General features: G+C 37.0%; 1 protein-coding gene across 1 annotated transcript in view; it reads left to right on the top strand.

Annotated features, from left to right (window-relative positions):
* PKHD1 (polycystic kidney and hepatic disease 1 (autosomal recessive)) overlaps positions 1 to 25,443 on the top strand; it is a 401,857-nt gene that overhangs the window by 351,629 nt on the left and 24,785 nt on the right. Inside the window, exons 60-63 of the mRNA XM_004674033.1 lie at positions 7,161 to 8,175; positions 16,028 to 16,160; positions 17,091 to 17,178; positions 22,237 to 22,344. Coding sequence (XP_004674090.1) covers positions 7,161 to 8,175; positions 16,028 to 16,160; positions 17,091 to 17,178; positions 22,237 to 22,344 — 1,344 coding nt within the window. The remainder of the gene's footprint in view (positions 1 to 7,160; positions 8,176 to 16,027; positions 16,161 to 17,090; positions 17,179 to 22,236; positions 22,345 to 25,443) is intronic.

Raw genomic sequence — 25,443 nt, 5'->3', positions numbered from 1 at the left:
AATAAATAAAACGCCGGGAAAAAAAAAAGAGCTAAGGAAAATTAAACTTGTTAGGAAGTTTCAGATAAGAGATAAGGGAAAGAAAAAGGGGGAAAGAAGAGCAGAGAGGAAGGCAGAAGGAGGTAGGGAAAAAGGATGGAGCAGCTCACTGTGATTCGGTAGGGCATTAGTATGGTGAAGTCAACTCTTCCTCTTTGCCATTCTTAGTCCAAGCTCGTCCACCTTGCAGGAAGTCTATGAACTTCTTGGCAGCTAGCTCTGTACCTGGAGTTCTCCTAAGCAACCATCTATATAAGTTGAATATAACCAAGGAGTCACCACCATCTGCCCACCTCAGACCCCTTTAAGCAATAACTGAGACTCCATTAATAAAAACTGTATGAAACCATCCAGATCTTTCTAATCACCCCTAACTCTCACCCCAGTGTAGTTTGTTTAATATCCTTGTTTGCCTCTCATTACAAGTCCATGCTAGTTCACAAATAGAACATGCACAATCTGCCATCACCAGAACACACAGCTCTTTCCTGATTCATTCATGGGCTTATCCAATCTTTTATTCCCTCTCCAAATTTTGCTTCTGATGCTATATAGAACTCTGAAGTTAGAATCAACAAACTTTTCTCTATTATTTTTAAGGCATTCTTTAACCCTTTTACTTCAATCAGATCCTCGTCTAGTTGTCTTCCTAAAATGCTACTCCCTTTATAGTCTCTCTCATCACACTCTGAAGCTTTGAGGTTCTCCCACCACATTGTATGTTATCCCTCTTAAGTTAAAAGAAAACCCTACTTCTCTGAGGTTATTATCATCAGACTTTCTACCTGCTCTCTCAACTTATGTCTTATTTAGCATAGTAGGCATTTCTTTTCACACCATGAAGGACAAAGAAGCTACTTATTTCCTTCTCTATTCTAAGTGAATAATTTATTAGGTAAAGCATTTGACTACTCTGGAAATAAACAGGGAAGATGTTACAGCAAAGGATATAACCACCATCACTTGCGTTTGACAGTGAGTTAATGGCAGACAGCATAATGGAAAACCTTTATGGTGGAAAAGGGGAAGACTCCCAGTATATCCCAACTGGAGAATACTGGTATGGGGAACTAGAGGTGGATAATTAGAAATAGGGCAGCCCATGTTATTGGCTAGAGGCAGATATTCGGCTCTCTCCAATTGATCCTAAATTGAAAGTAGGGGAGATTAGAGAAACTGGAGCAGTATTGATCAAGAATAGGCTGTTTTTGAACTGCTAATTTCAGGGGTTACTGTTTGTTAATTTTGGACTGATTGTAGCAGATTGAAATTTGACTTCCTGAACTGGTGTTTGCCAGTCATGGGTTGACTTCCTGGACTGGCTATTGCAGACTGCGGGTCAGAGATTTACTTTTTTATCTTACCTGCCATTGTCTGTTTTCATATTCAATTTCTTACAGCTCAACTTATCTTTAAGATTTCTAGAATACCTGATACAGAGAAAGCCTCCCCAAAAGTTAATTCTTGTTACTGTCTTAGAACTATACTTTTTTTTCTCTTTTCCTTTCTCCTCATTGGCACATTCATAGCATTGAAATCATCACAGAATCAACCCGCAAACTCATGAACTCAATTATCCTACTCCCAACCATAACTCATGTCTTCCTGGTTCTGTTTAAGACACCTTTCCGTGTGACATTAAATCAATTGCCTGGCACATGACTTTTTTGACAAGTATATGGGACCTCTTCCCTCAACTTCCTGCCACTTCATTTCCCTCCTTATGCAGCTGTGGTGCTATGTTTCATTGTAATTTGTTCTTTGGCAATATCTTTAATGCCCATGATACTATCCCTCTTCTCAGTCACCAAGCAGAAACCCAACTTTCAATGAATCTGGCCATCCTATTTGTCTCTGCACTTACTAGGTATTTTCAAGACACTAGCTCACCCATTGTTAACAACTTAAGCTAACCTACTGTGAAGGTGAGGAAGTTCAGGTTTCAGGGTTTTCAATTACATCAATCTTTTCCTAAAACTCCAAAAGGAATCCTAGCAATGTGTTCATAAGAACTTACATTTTCATGTAATTTGCAAAATTGAGATATTTTAATTAAAATTTTAAGATAACACTCTTTTTCCACTCTAAATTCTCCTGCACAAGCACTGTGGAGTTGGGAGACAATGAAGCAGTCACAAGCATTTCTTTCTGGACTAGCTAAGAGTAACTTGAGCTGGATATACTTTTGATATGGGCTTTATAGGGAATGGTTTCTGTAGTTCACAATCACTCCTCTATGAAGTTCTTACTAGCCATCTGTGCTAACTTACCCATGCTGTGACATAGAGTCAGACCCTCAACCCCACTGTGATAGGCATATGTCCTAAGGCAGAATAAAATTAGAGGTGGAGAAATACAATTTCAAGTGACAGTGTCATAAAAGCTAGCCTGTGAACTTTATTCAACTATTATAGGTCATGCATGGGAAAAACTTTCTAGGAAGTTTCCTACATTTGACTATAATTCTAAACATGTATACATTGCCAGTCATGAGTTGTGAAGCTGAGAGGGACTCTTCTAAACTGGCAATGATGGATATATATATATATATCCATCCAGGCAAAAGGAAACTGATCTTTCTCTTTCTATAGAAAATATTACAACATAGTTTTCCTATGATGAAGCAACAAATAAGTGTGCAACAACAAAACAAGAGAAATATTTTTTCTCTACTTTTGATCATGTTTATGATATTTAGGAAGTTTATTTTTATCATTGTGCTTTGCTTTTCTTTTTTAAAACTAATATTTACTCTCATTCTTAATTTGAATTTGAGTTATATAACTATTTATATAGCATTGTCCTATCACATTGGAAAACACCCCCAAAGACTGGCTTAAACAGTCTTGCACAATGATGACTTTTTACCACTTCTTCAGTCTACAGTCTACCTACTCTGCCTACCCTCACTCCAACTCCCGACACAGAGCCTCCCACTTGGCTTTCCGTTGATGACCCCTTGCTTTGTCTCACACATTCCTGCCCCGGCAGTTGCATGACCTCAGTTTCCCACCCACATCCACCTTCTGCCCAGCTTCCTGTTGTAGGCAAGGTGGACTCTCTCACCTGCTTTTAGTGGGCTCTGAGCCCTGTTCTCTCCTACTCTGTCAAGGACTTTACTGTATAATATGCCACTTCCTCCAACATCAGTGTCTCCTTTGCATGGGTGCATCTTACCTGCAAAACTTGTGTTTAAACACAACAGTGTGAACTTTTTTTTTTTTAATTAATTTATTTATTTGTGCATACAGAACTGGGGTACAGGCCAGAGGCTCAGGGGCGGTGAGAGGCTTCACCAGAGACAGAGTGGGGAACAGAACAGGCAGATCTACGAAGTACACTGCTGAGGAAAGCAGTGGGTGGGTCAGGAGAGGTCTGCCACGCCATGTGGTCACCTCCGGGGCAGGCGGGAATCGAACTCATGCGGATTCTCAGTGCTGTGCTTTAACCCGCTGCACCACCAGGGAGGGCCACAGTGTGAACTTTTTTTTTTTTTTAAAGATTTATTTATTTATTCATACAGAACTGGGGTACAGGCCAGAGATGTGGAGGGTGAGAGGATTCACCAGAGACAGAGTGGGGAGCAGAACAGGCAGATTAATGAAGTACACTGCTGAGGGGAGCAGTGGGCGGGTCAGGAGAGGTCTGCCTCGCCATGTGGTCACTTCCAGGGCAGGCTGGAATCGAACTCATGCGGAAGTGGCTTAAGCTTCTTAGTGCTGTGCTTTAGCCCGCTGCGCCACCAGGGAGGGCCCACACAGTGTGAACTTTTAAAGAATATTTTATGAAGCTTTGAAGGCTCATAGTTACGTATTAACCACTTTTCATAATCTCATCTTGAGTGCCAGACTGAGTTACTTCAATAAAATGATTAATTATTTAGAAGAAACTAAATTTCAAGTCAGATATAATGCTTGTGTTGTATAAAATCCTTTGTATAGATATTTTGTCAAAATCCTAGGTAGAAATTCCTGCTGGAATTCAGTTTGTCTACCCAAGATGACAATATAATTATTTAGCGAAATTATTTTGTTTTTGTTGTTTTTTCTGGTTTGTTTGTTTTAACTTCCTGCATAAAAGGATTTTCTAGTTAACTGCTCTCACGTATGCGATATATGGGTCATTTTACCCCAGCGGGTAAATGCTTCAGTGGACAGCTTTATCTCCTTTACCATGATGTGAAGGGACCTGTCACACACTAGTCATTCTCATACTGCTGTAAAAGAGCCTTCAATTCTGACTTTTGGGACACCTAGGACTAGGAAACCCCGTATTTTTCTCTAATAAGAAGCCATCATGTCCTTAAAATATAGTTAACATGTTATTTATTACAGATTTCCTTTTGTACAATGTTATTCTTAGGACAGCCCAAATTATAGCAAGCAGGTGATTTTGGAGAGAAAGTGTCATGATTGTTTTATATTTTGTTAAAAAATACTTAGACATTATAACAAAAAAAACTTAAATACTTAAACAAAGAAATAATTTAAATATCCTTAATACTCATATTGGATTATATAGGAATGTCCTTCATGGAGGGGGGAGCATAGGAAGGAAGGATAGGGAGAATATTTTATAATAATCAAAGTTTCTTAAACTTTTTTTTAAACTTAGAAGCTATTAATTGATTTGATGGTGGCCACAGTGCTAAGTCACTAGCCAAACATCACAGAAGTCAGGCTGTATATGTCATGTGCAGAGTTTTAAAATATTAAAGAAGAATTAATTAGGAATAGAAAAAAAATGCATGTACTTGGTATTGCCTAGTACTTCTGACAGTAGGAAGGTAACTGGCCAAGTTTAAACAAGCAAATAACAGCACAGAGTTAAGTAGCTGTATGTGCCTGGCATTTCTTCCCTAGTCCCTACAGGGGACTACAGTACCAACTAGCTGACTCCTTGTTATTGAAGAAAGAGGTGATGTGTAGTAGTAAATCCTTTGTACTATTAACAAGTTAACATACAAAAGGAATCTCCATAATGCCTACTGGATTTCTTATACCAGTCCTGAGATTTTATAATCTGAAACAAAATTCTAATGGATTATGAGCTCTACCAGTAACTTTTCCTACTCTGTCGCTATATTCCCAGCTTGCTCATGGGTCCTAGGCCTAAGTCCTCTGGACCTCTGCTCTGTAGTGCTGTTCAGTAGAGATTGTGCCCTCTGGAAACTTCACATGTAAATTTCATGTATCCTTCCTAATTCAAACATTTTCTCCTCCCTTTTTTCTTGTTTGTTTTTTTAAAGATTTATTTATACATACAGAACGGGGGTACAGGCCAGAGGTGCAGAGGTGGTGAGAAGATTCACCAGAGACATAGTGGGTAGCAAAACAGGCAGATCAATAAGTGCACTGCTGAGGGGAGCAGCAGGCAAGACAGGAGAGGTCTGCCATGCCATGTGGGTCACCTCCAGGGCCTGGGATCAAACTGGTACTGAACTGGCTGCAGCCAGCTTGCAGTGCTGCATCCTAACCTGTTGTGCCATGAGGAAGGGCCTCTCCTCCCTTTTTTTTTTTAGTTCTTCCTATTAAGATCTTGTTTCTGCATCTAGACTAACATGGGTAACCAGTTACGCTATGTTCCATCCACCATTATTGACTGAATAAAAGGGGGGTCTTTGGATGCTGAAGACAGTGATGACTTGGGGTTCCAATCTTTCGGGTGTTCTGGCTTCTGGGGAAAACATAATATAAATAATTACAGGAAAAGAACTTTGAACATATGCATTCCAATAATTTAGCTCCTCTAACTTACTGCTCTAAAAGAATATTTGAATCACATTGTAAATGTTCCATTTTTGATATGTTAGCATTAAAAAGTACTTGTTGATAGGAAAAAAAAGAAAAACTCACTTTTCTACACATATATTTATTCAATTAAATAGTAAAAAATACCTAGTCACTATAGAACATTTTTGTGGACTAATCAATTATGGGACTCAAGAACAAAAGAAAATTCATGTAAAATCTAATCAGGCATAATTTTAATTTTATAGTTTCAAATGAAATAGCTGGATTTTCACAATATAATACATTAGCATCATTTCAGGGGACAAGTCTCACAATAAATTTTTGTAACATACTCTTACTATTGTTAGGATGAATTAGTCTAAAACATACAATAGAATAAAAATGTAATTAGACATCTGGCAAGAATAGATAAACTATTTGAAGTTAAAAGTTTTGAAAAGGACATTACATATTAATTAACTTATGTATGTTCTTTTTTTTAAGATTTATTTGTGCATACAGAACTAGGGTGCAGACTAGAGGTGCAGGGGCAGTGAGAGGATTCACCAGAGACAGAGCAGGACGCAGAGTATGCAGATGTATGAAGTTCACTGCTGAGGGGAGCAGCAGCCAAGACAGGAGAGGTCTGCTGTGCCATATGGATCACCTCTGGGGCCTGGCATTGAACTCACACTGAAGCGGCTGCAGTGAGTTTGCAGTGCTGTGTCCTAACCATTGTGCCATGAGGGAAAGCCAATGTTTTTTTTTTTAATTATTATTTTCAGTAATCCTAATTATCTTAAATTTGGATTTTATTAAATGTCAACAATTACCCAAGTTATTACCTTCTTCTTTTCCTCTATTTCTTTTTCTTCTTATTATTCTTTTTTCATATATAAGCAAAAAAAAAAAAAAAAGTGAGAAAACTAGATAGTCTGACACCCAAATCCACAATTTGGTCACAAAATACTTCCATGATTTTAATATATCTTCTTTAATATTAACATACTTCCATAAATTCTCTGTTATAGACCTTCAATCTACCTTTTATCCATTAATTCAAATATTGTTGGCCTCTTCTCTCCAATCCTTTTCCATTATTCATATTAAAATTTTTCCTTACTCAATTCATTTTATAATTAGTTTCTACATCTACTGTTAACATTAAATAACATGTATTATGCAACATATGCACTAAAATACATTAATTGACTATTATTTAATATATGCCTCTTTTCATATTTTGCTCAAGACTTTACATTCTCAGCATCTAGCATACTATTATGGTCAATTTTTGAGAGGTTACATATGATGAGAGTGATGGATTGGAAATCATCTTTGTGGCATTGTGGTTCAAATATCAATTATTTATTTCCCTTTGTATTTCAGGGACATTTAGAGAAGAACAGAAATGCACATACCGATCTGTGATACAAGGCTATATCTGCAAACAGACTGACCATGTGACCTTAATTCTTGACAAGACTGATGCCACTTGGCCAATGCAGAAGTTCTATCCAGTTGTATCTGTGACTGGTGATTTTGTTGACACCTTTAGCAGTGTAAATGCCAATACCCCCTGCTCTATTCCAGGGTCTATATCTACTTTCTATTCCATCATACCAACTAGAAAAATCACCAAGGTCTGTTTTGTGGATCAGACTCCGCAAGTTTTGCGTTTTTTTCTATTAGGGAACAAAAGTGGCTCCAAGCTTCTCTTGGCTATATTCTATCATGAGCTCCAGAGTCCCCATGTTTTCCTAGGGGAAAGTTTCATTCCACCTACTGTGGTTCAGTCAACTTCTTCATTACTGGATGAGTCTACTGGTGCCAATTATTTTGACATTATGGATAACCTCTTGTATGTTGTCCTACAAGGAGAGGAACCCATTGAAGTACGCTCAGGTGTTTCCATGCATTTGGTGCTTACAGCAATGTTTACAGTTCCAGAAACAGGCTTGGAAGTTGCGATCCTTCAAAGACTAACTGAGTTCTTGCAAGTTACCCCATACCAAATCAGAATAATTCATGAAATGCCTGGGAATAAAGCAACCTTAAAGGCCATTGCTAACAATAAAGCAAAGAGAAAGCGCAATTGCCCAACGGTGACTTGTGGCAGTTTTTATGGGGTTGGTCATCGCAAGCCTCTCATGATGGAAATGAACTCATATAGGACCCCCCTATCAACCACTGTGGAAACCATCTCAAAAGTGATGGTTATTGAAGTGGGTGATCTGCCAACAGTAAGGACCTCTGGCCTGATTCCATCCTTATCAAGTAACAAATTGGAGAACTTGGCTTACCAGGTTATCACTGCTCAACAGAATGGAGTGCTAGAGGATGTTCTGAATATGACTATTGAGGCCTTACTGGTGACTCAGTCAAAGGGGGCTTTTGGTCATGGGTAAGTACAAATTATAATTACATCTAAATTTGTGCTTCATATAGTAAATGTCAATCTATTTGCAATTAATCAGATGTCTTCTTTTTAAGATAAGAATAAAAACCTAAAGGGCGTCCTATAGACTTAGATTCTCAGTTTTTAAATTATCTACTAAATCTTTTACTTCATAACTATTCTATTGTTTCCCCACTATTTGTAGACATTATATTTTGGTACCTGCAAGTTAAAAGCATATAAGATGAGGCTTTTCTAAAGCAACTTATTTTCAGTTCATTTGTTCATTCATTTATTCATGTGATAAATTTAAACAGTGGGATAGATTCTGGTATTGCTAAGGTGAAACATGATTTTTGCCTTAAAGGGCAAAACTACTGCATATTATATCGAGCTATGAGCTAAAGCTTGATTACTTAAGGGGATGATAATAATCGTACCTGTTGGAACTAGAAATGGGATTTATATTTAGGAAGACTTTGCAATAGATGAATTAAGGGAAGAATAGATGTTTATTGACTGAAGAATTGACCCTGTTTGGGGTTTGCTTAAAATGGGATAATAAGCCTTGAAAGGGTACCTATCAAATGTGTTTGGCAAGAACATCTCTGCACCAGATATGTCTCTGGCAAAGACCTGTGTAGAATCTGTAATATTCTTTGTGCTACATTATTCTGTTTCGACATGTAGAATTCACTATAAAATGAAAAACATTAAAAAAAGAGATACCCTTATACTTTCTGGCATATTCAACTTATACACTGTCACCTTATACACAGAGCAACATATCCAAATGTCAGTTTGTCTGGTGTTTTATATTTTACTTGTCTTTATGATGGAGATATTCTTGTCTATTACTACCTTAATATGTATGGAGGATATGAAAAGAAAACTTAAGCAATTTTTTTTAGATTCTGGGCGATTTGAAATCTTTTGAGAATTGTTGGCTTAGGACTATGGAAGACTTCTAGCTACATGGTTTCCCAGTAGTCTATTAAATATTGGATATCTTGCCAACAACCATATCTTTAGTTATTGTTGCGATTATATTATGCATTATGGTATGATAATTAGGAATTTGAATAAAATTACACTAATTTATTTTATGTTTATATATATTTTCTATCCAATAGCTTATTTTTCTTTAGATGTCAGAGTTCTTATAAGTATATAAGTATGTGACCAGAGAGAAAAAAGTCAATCCCTTGCTAAGTTTTATTTAGAGTAATTATTGAGCTTTCCTAATAGACAACATTCCAAAAAGACAGCTTTTAATAATACATTGTAATGGGAGCCTCCCTGATGGCATAGGGGTTAAAGACTCAGTGTTATCAAGCTATTGGCAACTATATGAAACACGAGTTTGATCGCTGGCCAGGGAGGTGACCCATATGATGTAATAGACCTCTCCTGTCTCGCCCATGGTTTCCCTCAGCATTGTATTAAAGTACATTTACCTATTCTGCTCCCCACTCCATTGCTAATGAATCTTTTCACCCCCCAAACCTCTGGCACCTACACCCCAATTCTTGTGTGCATAAATAAATGAATCTTAATAATAATAATAATATCTAATCATATTATTTAATATTATTTAAATTTAACAATAATTTAATAATATTGTGTATTAAAAAAAGACTCAGTGACTGTCTAGTCTTTAGAAGGAAAGAAAAGTGAAAGAATAGACCAACAGAGGTACAGCAGAGAGAACCCAGCAGGGGATTGAAGCTAGCACAAATGTATGTGCCCAGACTATGTGTGGGGTAATTATTCCATCATGAAGATGTGTGACAGCTTCAGAGAAAAGATCATCTTTATTTATCACCCACCATCAACCTTTGCCATCATGTTTTCACTTTTGACTCAGATATTTGAGTTATTAAGAATCAACTGAATGTATTTTATTGACTTCCTATGGGGATGTGTTATATTCCCTATCTCTTTGGTTGCTTTAATAGTTAAAAGATTTGCTAGACATAGACAAAAAGCAGTTTTGAATAGAAGGAAAGGTTGTTTTCTATGTATATCTAAGTAGATCTCTGCTGAATGAAACCTTTCATGTCTTAAAGGATTGAATGAGGACTAGCACGGTTTGCAGCAACCCTGAGAGTTGCACGAATGGCCAACCCTGAAGCCCTGTGCAGGTCCCAAGGCCAACCCTGTTTCTTTCAGCTTTGATGAGTGTCATTGGGACTTCCAATGAAGTCACTCACTTGAGAGCCATCGACAAGCTAATGAATTGGCCTTGTGACAGTAGAAATAAGTCGAGGATGGAAGCTTTTCAGTGAAAAGCACCAAGGAGGTTTTTGAGAGGGCCACTCTGCAAATTCAATAGGTGTTTATGCATTTAAACAAATGAAGGTCATATTCACACACACTTTTCAAAGGGATACCACCTCCTTTCTGGAAGTTACCAACTTCAGCTTTCAGGGGAAAATGCAGCACTTCTTAATTTGTCAGTAAGCAGTGTGCAATGAATGGTCTCTCTTGGCCTTTATCCTCCTCTCTTTTCATCTGATTTAAGCTTCATTTCTCAGCTAAATAAGATATAGGGAATAGGTGCACACTTTTTCAGGTGTATGTTACCACACTTTAACCACCAGCAAAGACTCACAATCCTCCACTACAGCCCACTAGACCCCTACCTTCTTTGTTCCTCACTGCTTACCCTCCCCTCTGGAAGGCTCAGTTCTGCAGCAGGTTTCTAAGTTTTGTTTTGTTTGTTCATTTGTTTTGTTTCTTTATATACCACAACTGAGTGTAATCATCCAGTATTTGTCTTTCTTCTAATTGAGTTTGCTTAGCATAACTTCCTTCAGTTCCATCCATGTTGTCACACATAGCAAGATTTCATCATTTTTTAGAGCTGAGTAGTATTCCATTATGTATATGGATCACGTCTAATTTATCCACTCATCTGTCACTGGTACTTAGGTTGCTTCCATATCTTGGCTATGGTAAATAGTGCTGCTTACATAGTAGTATATACAAACCTTCTTATTAGTGTTTTTGTATTTTCCAGGTGGGTACCTGGGAGTAAAATTGCTGAATCATTCTTAGAAATACTTTTGGTATTTTGAGAAACTTCCATATTCTTTTCCATAGGCACTGGACTTTCAGGAAAGCAGGAAATGAAGCCTCCTTTTTCTCTATGTCCTCTCTAAAGCTGTTGGTCTTTTTTGAGATGGACCATTCTCCCGTGTGACTTGGTATCTCATTGTGATTTTGATTTGCATTTCTCTGGAGATAAGAATCATTAGCACTTTTTAAAATGCCTTCAACTCATAAAACTTAAAGAAATCATACATTATCTAACCCTATTAAATGTGAAATAAGGCAGACAATTCACATTTTTATTGATATTTTATGATTGTCATTAAAACTATCATTTATTTTACACCCTGGTTTCTTCAGTGATGCCCTTAAGGACCATTGTTCTTACACTAAATATAAGCCTTTGACTCTACACATACAGTTTATTTATTTTTTTCTGTTGTTTTCCTCATAAGCAAAGTACTATGTATAAACCTTGCTGCTGTTGTTATGTCTGCACCTAGCAGTTCTGCACCCGCAAGAATATGTATATTCCCTTATAAAATGGAGCACTACCCTGAAATCAAATAATTTAAGATTTCTATGTACAAATGGTAAAGGTGTAAGTAACCATAGTAAAGGTTCATGAAAGCCTACATGGACTAGCTATGATGTCCAAAACATTGTATGATTTATATGAAAATATAGATATTTAAAAATTAATGAATATCCAAAACAAACATTGAGCCATTTAACAAATGTTATAGCAAATCTCATTATCCTATATTAATTGCAATGAAATAATTAATTCATTATGAGTTTGTGAGTTTTCCATAAAATTAGCTGAAACATATTTTTATCTTTGTAATATCATGTTTATAATTTTCAAATTATTATTTATTATTATTTATTATCTCCAAAGGATTTTACTACTGGATTGATTTCATTGGAAGGTGCAACAAGTTTATTTTGTCTCTTTATGTACTCCTGGAACACTACAGCCCCTAGCTAGTGTTACTCAAATTGCAATTTCAAATGAACAATTCCAAGAACTCAAAAGAATTTAAAACTAAATATTAAAGCATACTGTGAGCACATCAGTCAAGGGATACACTAGAATTCAGAACTCAGAGTTCTAGTGATAGCTTTCCAGAGACTTCTAGAGTAAAGAAGCCTGAGCTGGTAAATACTGATCATGTTGTTGTAGTAACCTGGCTGGAGTGCTCACAATGGGCCACATTTGAAACCTTCATGCTACCTTGTCAGGAGGGAGCTATCATGTAGTAAGGCATTTCTTCCCACTTGGGGAGTTATAGTTGCTAAGGACATCCAGTGCCGTTTAAGAGGGAGCATGAGAACCATGAAAAATAAGTAAAATGACAAGTGTCAACTCCAAAAGGTAGCCAGGAAGGTCCCTCCTACCTTCCAAACTACATAGAAGAACAATCCCGAAGGACAGGGGCCATGGCATTTTATTTATCTTTGCATATCTCACAGTGCCTCCAGCAATGTTTGTATATAGAATGAAGACTAACATGAATGACATGTTAAATTGAATTGACTAGAGAACTTACTTTCTTCCAATGTATAAGTTCTTGCAAACTCCTTTAGATTCTATCTTATCAAGACTTTTATTTTAAAATATTTTTAAGTGATTGAAAATGCTCACGACACCCTAAAATTTTACTCAAAACATGAAACCTGTTTAGTAGCTTTGAGGAGATGCCTGTTTACAAGTGAGTGAAAAAGTATGTCTAATCCTCCACCCTCATCCCCCACCACAGATCTTGCCCAGGGCCAGCTTTTATTGATATTTTTTATTTGCTTGCCATGCAAATAGAAATAATTCCTTCCGCTATAGGGTAAGCCTTTAGAATCTGGCACACTGAAAAGCAAGAACTGGAGTGAATAGTGGTGACCTCAGAATCGGGAATTTTCTGTATCTCTTGATCTTTCTTTTAACCCATATTTAATCATTGAAGGGGTGGGGGGAATTCTTTCACATACCTGACTGGGTATCAGAAGCTGTTAAATAGTGGTTAAAACTGGGAATAGTGGAGGGAACTTTCCTCCCCCATTTTTTAAAGTTTGGCTGTAGGTCCTTCTGCCTGCAGGCTACAGTCACATTAGTGGTTGAAAATTGGATAACGACAGCACAATGACAAATCCAGGTTGCTTGCAATAAGTTGCTAATCCCTTTGCTTTAATATCGGAGCAGCATATAATGATGTTTGGACATCACTCCAGTTTACTGACGACCCCACTGGGGCCAGCAATAGAACCTTACAACTGTCTAACAAGGCATCAGGTGACTCCCGTCGTCACAGCAACGGACACTGGAATCTAATCTTCCCTCCATCCCTTCTAGCACCCAATAACGCCTAGATTATATAAGTGGCCCATCATTGCTTGGTAACTTGAATCAATTAACGTTAATTCGCACAATGCTATGATGTATTGTGATCACTTTCATTTCAGGGAAGGGGGAGAAATTGCTATAAGTCACCTAAAATGAGGTTGTCTGTGGTGCTGAGGTATTAATTGGGTGTCCATATTAAATGCAAAAGGAGCCCCATCGTGAAAGGAAAGTGGATGAGTGACTCTCTTGGCTGCTATTGACCTATCAGAAGAAGACAGTGCCCTTTTCCTTTGCTTTTATCTATTACAGTTTTCCCTATTGCGTGTCAAGTTGATGTATTATAAAAAATTCATTTGGTGACCTTTCACCCCCTTAGCAGATTAAACAATTTCACTTCGATGGCATCATTAACAGGACCCTGCATTTAATGATGATTTCTCTAAAAGGCCACGGAGATTCGATTTTAAGCTAACAGATTTATTGCACTATTATAACATATCGTAAAAAACTGTACCACCTACGGTCAGGTTTTAGGATAGAAACTGCTTAAGAGTTTATGTGGAGCTTAAAGTGGTATTACCTTGGGATATGCTGTAGCAGCAAGTCTCTGACCTCCAGTGAGATGCTGTTTACATTTAATAAGAGATGTTTGCTCACAATAAACTTTAAAGTGTGTCAGGGATAGGCCTTTCAGCGGGTATTCAGGCAGTTGGTTTGCCTGCCTTCGTCTCTAGATATCAGTGTACATAAGTCAGTGTCTTTGATGGAGTCTTTCTGTTTCCTTAACCCACACTGCTAGCCTGCATCCTGCCCTGCATCAGAAAACATTAAGGATGAGATGGGGGTAGGGAGTAGAATCTGGTGACAATGCTAGACTTTTCTAATAGCCTGGAACTTACAGAAGTATAGAATGAATAGCATGGATCTTAAAATCTCATTTAAAATATTCCCTTAAAAATGAAGAGATTTTTCCATTTAAGATAAGCAAGATAATAAATGAGTAGGCTAATGTAAGTTGAATTCTAATGACTGGATGTTACAGAAATGGATTTAGCTGGCAGATGACCACAATGGGTCTTCAGAACCACATATGCTACCCTGTACCCATTTCTCAGGATTCTTAAGAGCACTGCTTCCTACAGAAACTTTAACGGTATTTGCTCTTCCATGATTTCTTCTTTTTTAGGACTAATTGTCACTTTTTCCTGACATATTGCTTCTATGTTAAGTAAATATCTTACCTATTTTCCTCACAAGAGGAAATATTTGGGGAATAAAAGTAGTTGAATTGATTCACATGAATTTAATTGAAGGAAAACTAGGCTCTTTTTGTTTTAGTGTTTTAAAATCAAAGCCTTAGTAGACTAGACCCAGACCTGTGCTGATGACCAGACCTCAAGAGGTGCTATATATTAGGGTAATAAATATAGTGTTTCTACATCTCTATTTAACTGCTAAAAATCTATTCCAAGACTGTGTGTGATACCCCACAAGTTGGATGGACAATAGATAATGTATGGTGTTCTTCTAGCAAAGTGTTCTTGGTTACCAAAAATACTGAAGCTCTGGTCATATATTTTGATTGCTGAGTGATTATATGAGTTACATAATCATTATATATTTATTGCTAAGTCATTAATAATTCATTTTCTAGGGTGAGGTATAAAAGGTAAGTCCTTTAGTTAATTTCTCTAGATCTTGGTCACATGCTTCCTTAGATAAGAGTATGGACCTCACAGTGCTATTTAAAAATTTATATATAGAAAGCTTAGAAAAACACCTGGTATATGGTAAGTGCTTAGCCTATATTACTTGTAAATATTATTCTCCCTAGGGGCTTCATTGAATTAAAATAATTTAATCTATCAAGAGCACAGTTGTGGACATTATTCAGTGTGAGCACAACATGGAGAGTATCAGCATGAAAGGGTTGCTGTGAGGGTTGAGTGGGCAAGTCCATGTAAAACAGCGCTGCTGGCACTCACTCTGGCCCCTCTTCCCAATTATCTACACTGACGTCATCTTGGGGCCATGGAATTGGCATGGTAGGAGCACTTATACTATGGAAATTGGTAAACTACAAATAAAGATTTTTTTTGGGACAACTGGCTTACTAAATTTTTATACTGAACAAAGTAGCCTGCTCTCTAAGTAAATCTGATAAATTCTTTCACTGAAGATTTTTAGGACACATTTGACAAACTATGATAAAAATCTGAGTTCATAATTTGTGCTTCTCCTCCCCCCACACAGCTAGTCCATCCTTGCTGAGGCTTAAGCAAGCTTATAAAATAAATACTTTTTTTGTAGTTATAAGGTCATGTTCACTATACAGTGCACTATTAAGTTTCCAGAAACAAAAGCAAATGCAATATTTTCATTAGTAATAGACTATTATGGAAAATGGCAGCTGAGGTGATATTTGTAATCTCATGAATGTCTTCCATTTGTTTTTCCATGTGCCAGAAATACAAGTTTTAAAACTGGGAACTTGATCTATGTTCGACCCTATTCACTTTCAGTTCTAGTCCAACCTTCGGATGGACAAGTAGGGAAGGAACTTCCAGTTCAACCACAACTTGTTTTTCTGGATAAGCAGGTAACTTGTTGACAGCTAACAGTCTTTCTTTAGAGCTGGGTAGCACACTGTACATAATGTGTTCTAGATTTCATCATCATGGTACACAATGACAGGGTGCTTGTGGTGTGAGACCCGCTGCACTTCGAACTTCTACTTGCATCATTTCCTTTCATTTCTGCATTCTCTATGACTGTCCAGAATTTGATCAGGGTTAAATTATTATAAGGCTGATCATTTTCCTTCTCAAGCAAGTTTTTGAAGTGGATCTCTCATATCTTTTCTGAAATCTAGCCTTCTCAGAGGGTTGTCCATATCTGAAGGAGCACTTCCCTATGCTAATGAAGGGATATGGCATTGCACATGCTTTACAGTTTTATGTTCTTTTCAATTATTTCTTCTATGTGGTAAGTTAGTCATCAACTAGAGACTGTACTTAATTTTAATTCCATTCTAAATCATGCCATCTGATTCTATTTTATATTTTAAGCACAGAGAAAAACAGTGAAATGTGATCATTAAATCAGCTTTCCTTCTTTAAAAACGCATCCCTTCACCTGCTTGCAGAGGGAAGAAGACCTGGTACTGAGATTCATGCTTGGTAACCCGATCTGCTCTGGATCCAATTCAACTTCTCCTGCTTGTTTCCCTTAACTTTTCTTTCCTTTTTTATCTTCAGCACATCATGTCATTCTCCTCTTCTATCAACTTAACTTCCCTTTCACCCTTTCATTGTCCTGCCCCAATTTTTCCTATACTAATCACCTAAAATTAACAAGCTAATTTTGATATATTTTTAACACAAGAAAGAAAACATAATTTTCCTTCCTTTGCTTATTTTTTCGGGTATTGCTTTATAGATGATACTGTCTTCATCCTCTTCCTTTTTAAGTAGCTTAAAAAAATAAATTCTTCTCAGAACTAACTTTTCCATTTTCTTCCTACTTCCAGAATCAGAGAGTGGTGTCCTTGGGGGCCCCTTTAGAACCTTGGGCTATTTCTGTTTCTCTGGAAGGGGTGCCAGATTCAGTGCTGAAAGGTAGGTGTAATTTACTTCATCGAACTGTTACAATTGTACATGAAAATGCTTGCAGCCATGAGGAATTCAGAGAAAGGCCAGTAATTTTATATATTTTCAGTAATTCTGAAGAACTCTCCTTTACCCGCAGTCTACAGGGATAATGTCTTCATAAAGGAATCTTCATAAAGATTCCCTTTCCTTGCATGATGAAGGAGCATTTTCATCATACTATTCCTCAATGTGGGATAAGGAAAAAGTCATGGAACATTTGGTTAGAGCTCATTCAAATCCCAGCTTTACTCTAGTCTATGCTATTCCCGTGCGACTAAAGGTGGCTTGGTACAGTATCATGAACTACACTTCACAGGTATAATGTGTTTTCTGTGCAGAAATGGAAACACTCCTGCTCAGTGTTATAAAGGATAATTGTGATAGCAAATGCAAAACACCTGGCCCAGACCGACCCTCAGCATTCATTCTCTCTCCTCTGTCTGGCATCCTTATCTTCCTTCAATCCCAATGTCATAGCTAACTTCATTACTTTTTCCTGGAGCTTGCACATATGGAAGTCAAAATGGGCATTATTTTTAAAAGCAGATTCTTCTTGACCCAAAAGAATTTTATTACATATATTTCAGAGGCCCAGGTATGCCTATTTGAGGCTCTGACCTATAACGAAACAAGCAAACTTGTTTTTTCTTGAAAAATGGACTTTCTAGATCTAAATTCCTGACTTTCTGTCCAAAAAGGAAAACCTCCTGCAATACAGCCCATTCTAACATATGAGGAGACCCGCTCGCTAGTGGCTGTCACAGATTAGGAACTCAAAATTCTGAGGAATAGCCCTGGTGCTGCCATTGGTTGGTCTTTGTTTTGGAACTTAAAAAACACCTTTTATTATGAAATAGTTCAGGTATTATGTTTTCATGTTTTAAAACAACCTCTAATAGAATTCACAGAAACTATGTTAAGGACAATCTGTTTGAGAGGCAGAAGGAAGGCAGAGGAGACTAATGACTGAGAGAGGGGAAGGGAGAGAGTGAAGCCAGGGAGACAGGCAACATGGGCAAGAGCAGGTGTGACTCTGACCAGACACTGAGACAACTTCTCGGAGCTTTCCCATATTTTCCACACTTTCAGTCATCCCATCTATATTTTGTTCACTTTGGGAAAGTAAAAATTTTATTGCTGACTCATTTTGATCCTTTTACTAATATCTTTGTTCAAGCAGTTAAGTCTGAAACTCCATGGGTTAAAATCCCAAGCAAAGGGGACATCCCAAAATATTCCCTGCACAAATCTGCAGAAGCAAACTGCATCATTAAGAAAGGCAAGTAATTAAGTGAAGTTATCCATGGCTGGCCAATGTGAAAATTAAGATTCAGAACTACATTATGAAGTAGTTTTAAATTGCCTCTTGTGATGCCATATGATAATGCTATATACTCATTCTTGGTGCCACTTGGCTCCTGCTGTATTTAAGTATAGAGAATGCATAAGATATAACAGCAAGTCACTTACCTAGTTATCTTCAAACAATACAGCAGTGTGAAAACTAACAACTTTTACCTTTTTTCATCTTCTGGTAACATGTACAGTAGTTACTCTAACCTGACTGATGAAACCCACATACCTCTGTCCTCTAGTCTACACAACCATATCCAAGACATTACCCATACTCTAAATCTTTCACATATTTCATACCTTACTCCTTATTCCACACCTCTTTGTCCTCTTAGACTGCACTAACAGAATACCATAGAGTGGGTGGCTTGTCACAACAGAAACTCATAGTTCTGGAGGCTGGGAAGTCCAAAATCAAGGCTTCAGCAAGATCAGTGTCTAGTGAGAGCCTGCTTCCTGCTTCATAGATGAACCCCTGTGTCTTCATGTAGCACAATTGGGGTAGGATGTGTTTTATAAAGACACTAAACCTACTATGAGGGCTCTTTTCCCATCACCCAATAACTTTCCAAAGTCCACTTCCAGATTCCATCACATGGGAAATTAGGTTTCAACATTTGAGTTTTGGGTGGCTATAACAATAACTCACTCAACACCTTATTTATACTGCATGACTTACATATGCACCAACCACATCTTCAGTCATACTGCAGCCCTCACCCCTCTACTACCTGTCCAGGCTCCTCACTCATACCCTCACTCTATATTCTTTGTTATCAGTGAACTACTGTTGTTGTAAAATATACAGAACATAAAACTTAGTATTTGGCCTTTTTTTTTTTTTTAAGGATTTATTTATTTATTCATACAGAACTGGGGTACAGGTCAGAGATGCGGAGGGTGAGAGGCTTCACCAGAGACAGAGCGGGAAGCAGAACAGGCAGATCGATGAAGTACACTGCTGAGGGGAGCAGCCGGCGGGTCAGGAGAGGTCTGCCACGCCATGTGGTCACCTCTGGGGCAGGCGGGGATCGAGCTCGTGCGGAAGTGGCTTTAGTTTCTCAGTGCAGTGCTTTAACCCGCTGCGCCACCAGGGAGGGCCCATATATTTGGCCATTTTTAGGTATATAGTTCAATGACCCAGATACTTTCCCTCATATTTTCCCCTTTACCCATATTCCATACCCTACCCAGATTCAGAGTTTGCCTCACCCCACTTCTACACTCACTCACAGTCCTTCATTATTTTTCTTTCAATTCTCTCAAGAATATCATCACTGATTAACTCAGAATTATATTGTTATCTTGCAAAATGAACGAGGAGTAAAACTCTTTGCTACTGTATTCTACTAATACCAAGTCATGCTCAAACCAGCTGACTCATTTGGACCAGTATAGTCATTGCCCTCCTTGGGAGATACAGTGGGAACTGTGAGGAACTGACTAGGTTGTCTTCTAATTTCAGAAGGGTTATGTAATGGGAAAGGAAAAACCTTGTGTAGTTTTGTTTTTAGAATGCCCTTATCAACAGAAACATCTTATTTCATATGGTGGAAACTATCTCTGAAGCCATAATGAAGTATTTCTTCACTTCAGAAAAAAAATGGAAGCAGTGCAGTTTGGGATGGGTTACTTCACCTATTCATGTATTTTCTGGATAAAAAAAAAGCAAAACAAAGCAAAACAAAAAACAACAACAGAACAGACTTATATATCTAGTCTATATCTTCCATCCTGCAATTTAAGTTCACGTTCTGATCTCAATTAATATTCTTCAGTAATAGACAGTTTATAATTTAGTGACAAAATCTAGTGGGTTTATATACTGAAAGACAATTATTTAAGGGATTTTAAGCCCCCTTGATATTTAATTATTGATTCTGAATATTTAAAACAAATCTCAGCATTGATGATGTAGCAGTTTGCAAGCTTGTAGCTCTAGGGATGAGAAGGAGAGCTGTGGGAATAATTTGGGCTGTAAAGGGATTTTAGAAACCACATGCGCTATAGAAACACACCCAGGTACCCTCCTTGGTAGGCTTGTGTTCAATTTCAGTCTTGCTTCAAGCCCAGCACCCCACCACTTCCCAACTTTGATAAGTTGTTTATACCAGCTTGATCAGAGAGCCTGTCAATAGCATTTGTATATTTTACAATTGCCATTTCAGGGCTATGATGAACCCTGGAGTAATGTACTGTACTTGGCAGCAACTGCCTCAGCTTTTGGGCACATATGCTTCAAATCTGAGAATATCATAGATATATATGGGAATCTTTTTAGAGATCTCTGAGGCAAGCTGGTATTTAACGCAAAAGCAAACCCATTTGGAGCTAAAGCACTTTCCATTAGGCAGTTTGGCGGCTGTTCTATGAGGCAGACTCACTGTGCTCCACGGACACATTTCGATTAAATGCTGCTTTGTATTCCTCCAAAGATGGGAACAATAAGGACGTTTGTCAAAGGAAAAACTGCAGCAAACGATTTCATGTTGAACATCTGTACTCTGTGGTTCATTGTTTGCAAGAGTTTATTGACCATAATTTTGATGCATATAGGTTTTAAAGAGTATAAACTGCATTTATCTTGGGCGCCTATCATTTATTTGAGTCTTGGCTTATTTATTTCCATTTTTCTGGGCATTTTATTTATTTTGGGACTCTGAAGAGATGAAGTAAAAGATGTTTCCAAAAAAAAAGTTTTAGTTAGCTATGCAAAATTGATGAGGAAAGATGTTTTCCAAAAAAGGATTAAGCAATTGAATTGAAAAATGTTTAACACTAAGCACATTATATCTTTATAGTACCTTTCAGTCTTAGAGATCGCAAACCAATTTTTAAGCTTGAAGATCCCTCTCCTAATGTCCACCATACCAATCCTAGTGACATTTCCAGAATGAAATATAGCAGCTGTTAATTAGCAAAGTAATGTGAGGGTAGTAGAGTGAGAAGACTAATTAATGCTATGTGAATGTGATCTTGAGTTAAGTTGCTTCCTTCCACATTATAAATGGATGGCCTATTGTTAAAAGACATAAGCTTTTTTTTCCTTCTTTTTTTTTTAATATATATTTTATGCAAGGAAATCATAACCTAGGGCAATCCAAGTTGCTAAATCAGAGTAGCTTTAACAGTAGTGATTTGAAGCATTGCTGTAGCCCTGATCTATTGGCCTAACTCTGCTACCACATAAACTACAGATTTCTTGAATGGAACAATCACAGCCTAAAAACTGACCACCCAGAAAGATAATTGACAACCTGATTGCAGAGATATCTAATAATAAGATAGTCAATATATTGTATTGGGGAAAAATTGAAATCAGACAGATTTGACTCTAACAATAGCACCAAGTAATTTAACCTTTCATGAGCCAAGTTGCTAGTCTCTAGAATATAAGTGACAGACTAAAAAAGGGCATTGGAGTATATTTACAATGATGGCTATAAAACAGTGTCTGGTACAAGAAGATTTCAGGATATGTTAGCTGTTGTGACTATTATTCTATCTTGGATTATTTGGCTTTAAGACTTCACTATAAAAATCCCGAGGGATTTAGTAGCTTATTTAATTAAAACAAATTTCCTTTTATGTTCAATAGCTGTTCTACAGAGAAGACTTAGAGTAGCTCTTGTGTAGGTAACATCTATGTTTTGGTTTTGTGTTTTTTTGTAGGCTGTACCCGAGCAGAAACTCAAGATGGTTATGTGAGCTTCTCCAACTTGGCAGTTTTGATCCCTGGGTCAAATTGGCACTTTATTTTTACTGTCACTTCCCCTCCAGGTAATTTTAGAACATTGTGTTTTTATTATGTTTCTTTTGGAAAAGAATAGTCCTTTCTCACTTATAATAATATGATAGCTCCTATCATGAATAAGTTCAGAGTTTAGCAAAAAAATAAAAAATAAAAGATCACTTGTTTATGTCATTAATGTCTGAGAAGCAAGAACACATACAGAAATTAAGTCACAAGAGTATGCTGGTAAGAATCTGAGTACAAATTTTCTTCTAGTTATTATAATTCATTTTTAGCCTTTTACTTTTCAAAAAAAATTTATACCATTGTCTGGATATTAACGAGAAAGTTGTAATTTATGAGAGAGAATCATAATATGTTATTATGAAATCTTATCATTTAGTCCTGCCTGCCCTCCTCATCCACTGCTCCCTCTCTCCCATGCATGAATGGTGATTATATTCATTCAAAATCCCCATACTTTAGTAATAAAGATATAAAGTTAGGGTAAGTTGCTTATGTTATACAGTTCTTAGCAAAATATTAAAATTAAATCTCTGTTCTGAAATATTTGTGATAATATTGGGCTTACTAGAGGGTGATATTTTTCAATAAGTTTGTAATGGATGATATTTTGAAGTCAGACGAGCCTACATAGAAATACTACTCTCCCATTTCCATGAAGGGGAGAGCTGAGTGAAATTTTGACTTTTTTTTTTTAAGCTTATAGAACTGGGGTGTAGAGCAGTGAGAGGATTCACCAGAGACAGAGTGGGGAGCATAACAGGCAGATCAAGAAGTGCACTGCTGAGGGGAGCAGAAGGTGGGACAGGAGAGGTCTGCCTCGCCATGTGGGTCAGCTCCGGGGCCTGGGATCAAACTGGCACTGAAGTGGCTGTGGGTAGCTAGTAATGCTGCACCTGTTGTGCCACAAGGGAGGGTCAATTTTGGCCTCTTTTTAAAGGTGACTAAGTGGTAGGAATTTATGAGGATTGCACTTGTAAGGAGAAAGCAAATGCTGCACAAATATGAACAATCATATAAAAAAACTAAAGTACTGAATTCAGATACCCACTTGGAAAAGCAGGTTTAAATGTTGCGTCTACTATTGTGGTTCACCAAAGGAATAGCTCTACTTACCTAAGAGAGGATTTAAAAGGATTTTTAAAATATTGACATTGCATTTGAACATCCTACTATATTAACACTTTATAATCAATTGTTAATTTTAGTCAGGAAACTTAGTTTAATAGTTAAGACGTGCATCTGTGAAAAACAATTCATGCACAGGCATGATAATGCAAAGTCTGATAAAGCACATTTAACAATCACTATTGAATTTCAATCTCTTACAGTGAAAATAGTAAAGAAGTTCAGTGCTCTTATGTGAGTTTGTGAGCCTCAAGAACCCATGCTTAGTTATGGTCAGACACTCATTCTTCCACATGAGACTTAAATTCAAATTGTGGTAGCAAATATTTCAAAAATCTTTAAAAGTATGATTCTCATGAAAATATATAAACATTTGTCAAATGTTACTTATTCATAAGGAATCAGAAGATTGGCAAAGCAGTTTTCAAAGGCATTTGAGGAATATGGATCATGTAGTCAGGAAAGAGCTGCTAAGATAAATTTGCAAAATTGGGTAATAGAACCAGAACCTTTGAGGTTATATCTTAGACAAAAATCATTTGCATCTTACTAATATTTCACAAACTAACAAGACTGAGCGCTAATTAATATTAACCAATTAAGACATGGACCTGTTGAAAAATGCTTCAGCATAGGGTCTATTGTTGTTTTCCTTAATGCCATGTTTTGGATCATTTTTCTTCAAAAAGGGAAGACAGCTAATATTGTTAAGCATTAACTTTACAGAGCAGATTCTTTCACTAGTCAAAAACGTGTCCTAACGTGAGCACAGGTTCATGGAGAAACATGTTCAGTGTCATTGACCATGGGAATCCCAAGCAGATTGCCTTGACTTACATTTTTAAATGAATATGTTTAAAGAGTAACACATGCAGATGTAACCCAGATATTTTATCTTAGATTTTTTGGGTATTTAAAAGATCTTTGTGAGTTTCTGTACAGCAAAAGAAACACTGACCAAGACAAAGATTGGGAGAAATTTTCACAAATAATACTAATGATAAAGGACTAATCACAAAGATCTATAAAGAGCATGTGAAACTCAACAAAAACAAAGTAAACAACCCAGTCAAAAATGGGGCAGAAGAGCTAAAAAGACACTTCTCCAAAAAGGAAATGCAAATGGCCAACAGGCATATGAAAAAAATGTTCAACATCACTGTAATCAGGGAAATGAAATCAAAACTACAATGAGATACCATTTTATACTAGTGAGAATGGCCATTATTAAAAAACAGGAAACAACAAATGTTGGTGAGAATGTGGAGAAAAAGGAACTCCTCTATACTGCTGTTGGGAATGCAAACTGGTCCAACCACTATGGAATGTTGTGTGGAGTTTCTTCAAACTGCTAAAAAAAAAAGCTGCTTCCATATGATCCAGCAATTCCACTCCTAGGTATCTACCCAAAGGATACGAAAACACTAATTCAAAGGGATACCTTCACCCCTTTGTTTATTATAGCACTATTTATAATAGGTAAGCTATAGAAACAAACCAAATGCCTAAAAATATATGCCTAGATCAAGAAGATGTGGTATATATGCCCAATGGGGTACTACTCATCAATCAAAAAAGATAAACTTATGCTATTCAAAGAAACATGGATGGAGCTAGAGAGAAGGGATCATGCTCAATGAAATAAGCCAGAAAGAAAAAGAAAAATCAAGTAGTTTCACTTATAGGAGGAATGTAGGAGAATCAAATAAGGGATCAGGAAAAACAATTATTATAATAAAGTAAAACCAAAATCAACAGGCAACTATAAACCAGAGACACTGTGCAGGGGAGGAGTAGGTAGTAGGATCAAAATTGGGTGGGAAGAACACAAGGGACTATGGTAATGGTGCACAGATGAATTGGTGGTGGGAATTTCACAGGTATTATACCTAAGATTATAAAGTATACATTATATAAAAATGAAGAATGGTGTAAAAAAATATATATATAATAAAAAATAAAGGACTTTTGTATTTGAATTTCCTCAGGGATCA

The sequence above is a fragment of the Condylura cristata genome, unplaced genomic scaffold (genome assembly GCF_000260355.1).
Source record: "Condylura cristata isolate star-nosed mole 26May11 unplaced genomic scaffold, ConCri1.0 scaffold00001, whole genome shotgun sequence".
Taxonomy (NCBI): Eukaryota; Metazoa; Chordata; class Mammalia; order Eulipotyphla; family Talpidae; genus Condylura; species Condylura cristata.
The sequence above is the reverse complement of the archived record's forward strand: the minus strand, read 5'-3'. Positions and strand labels throughout refer to the sequence as shown.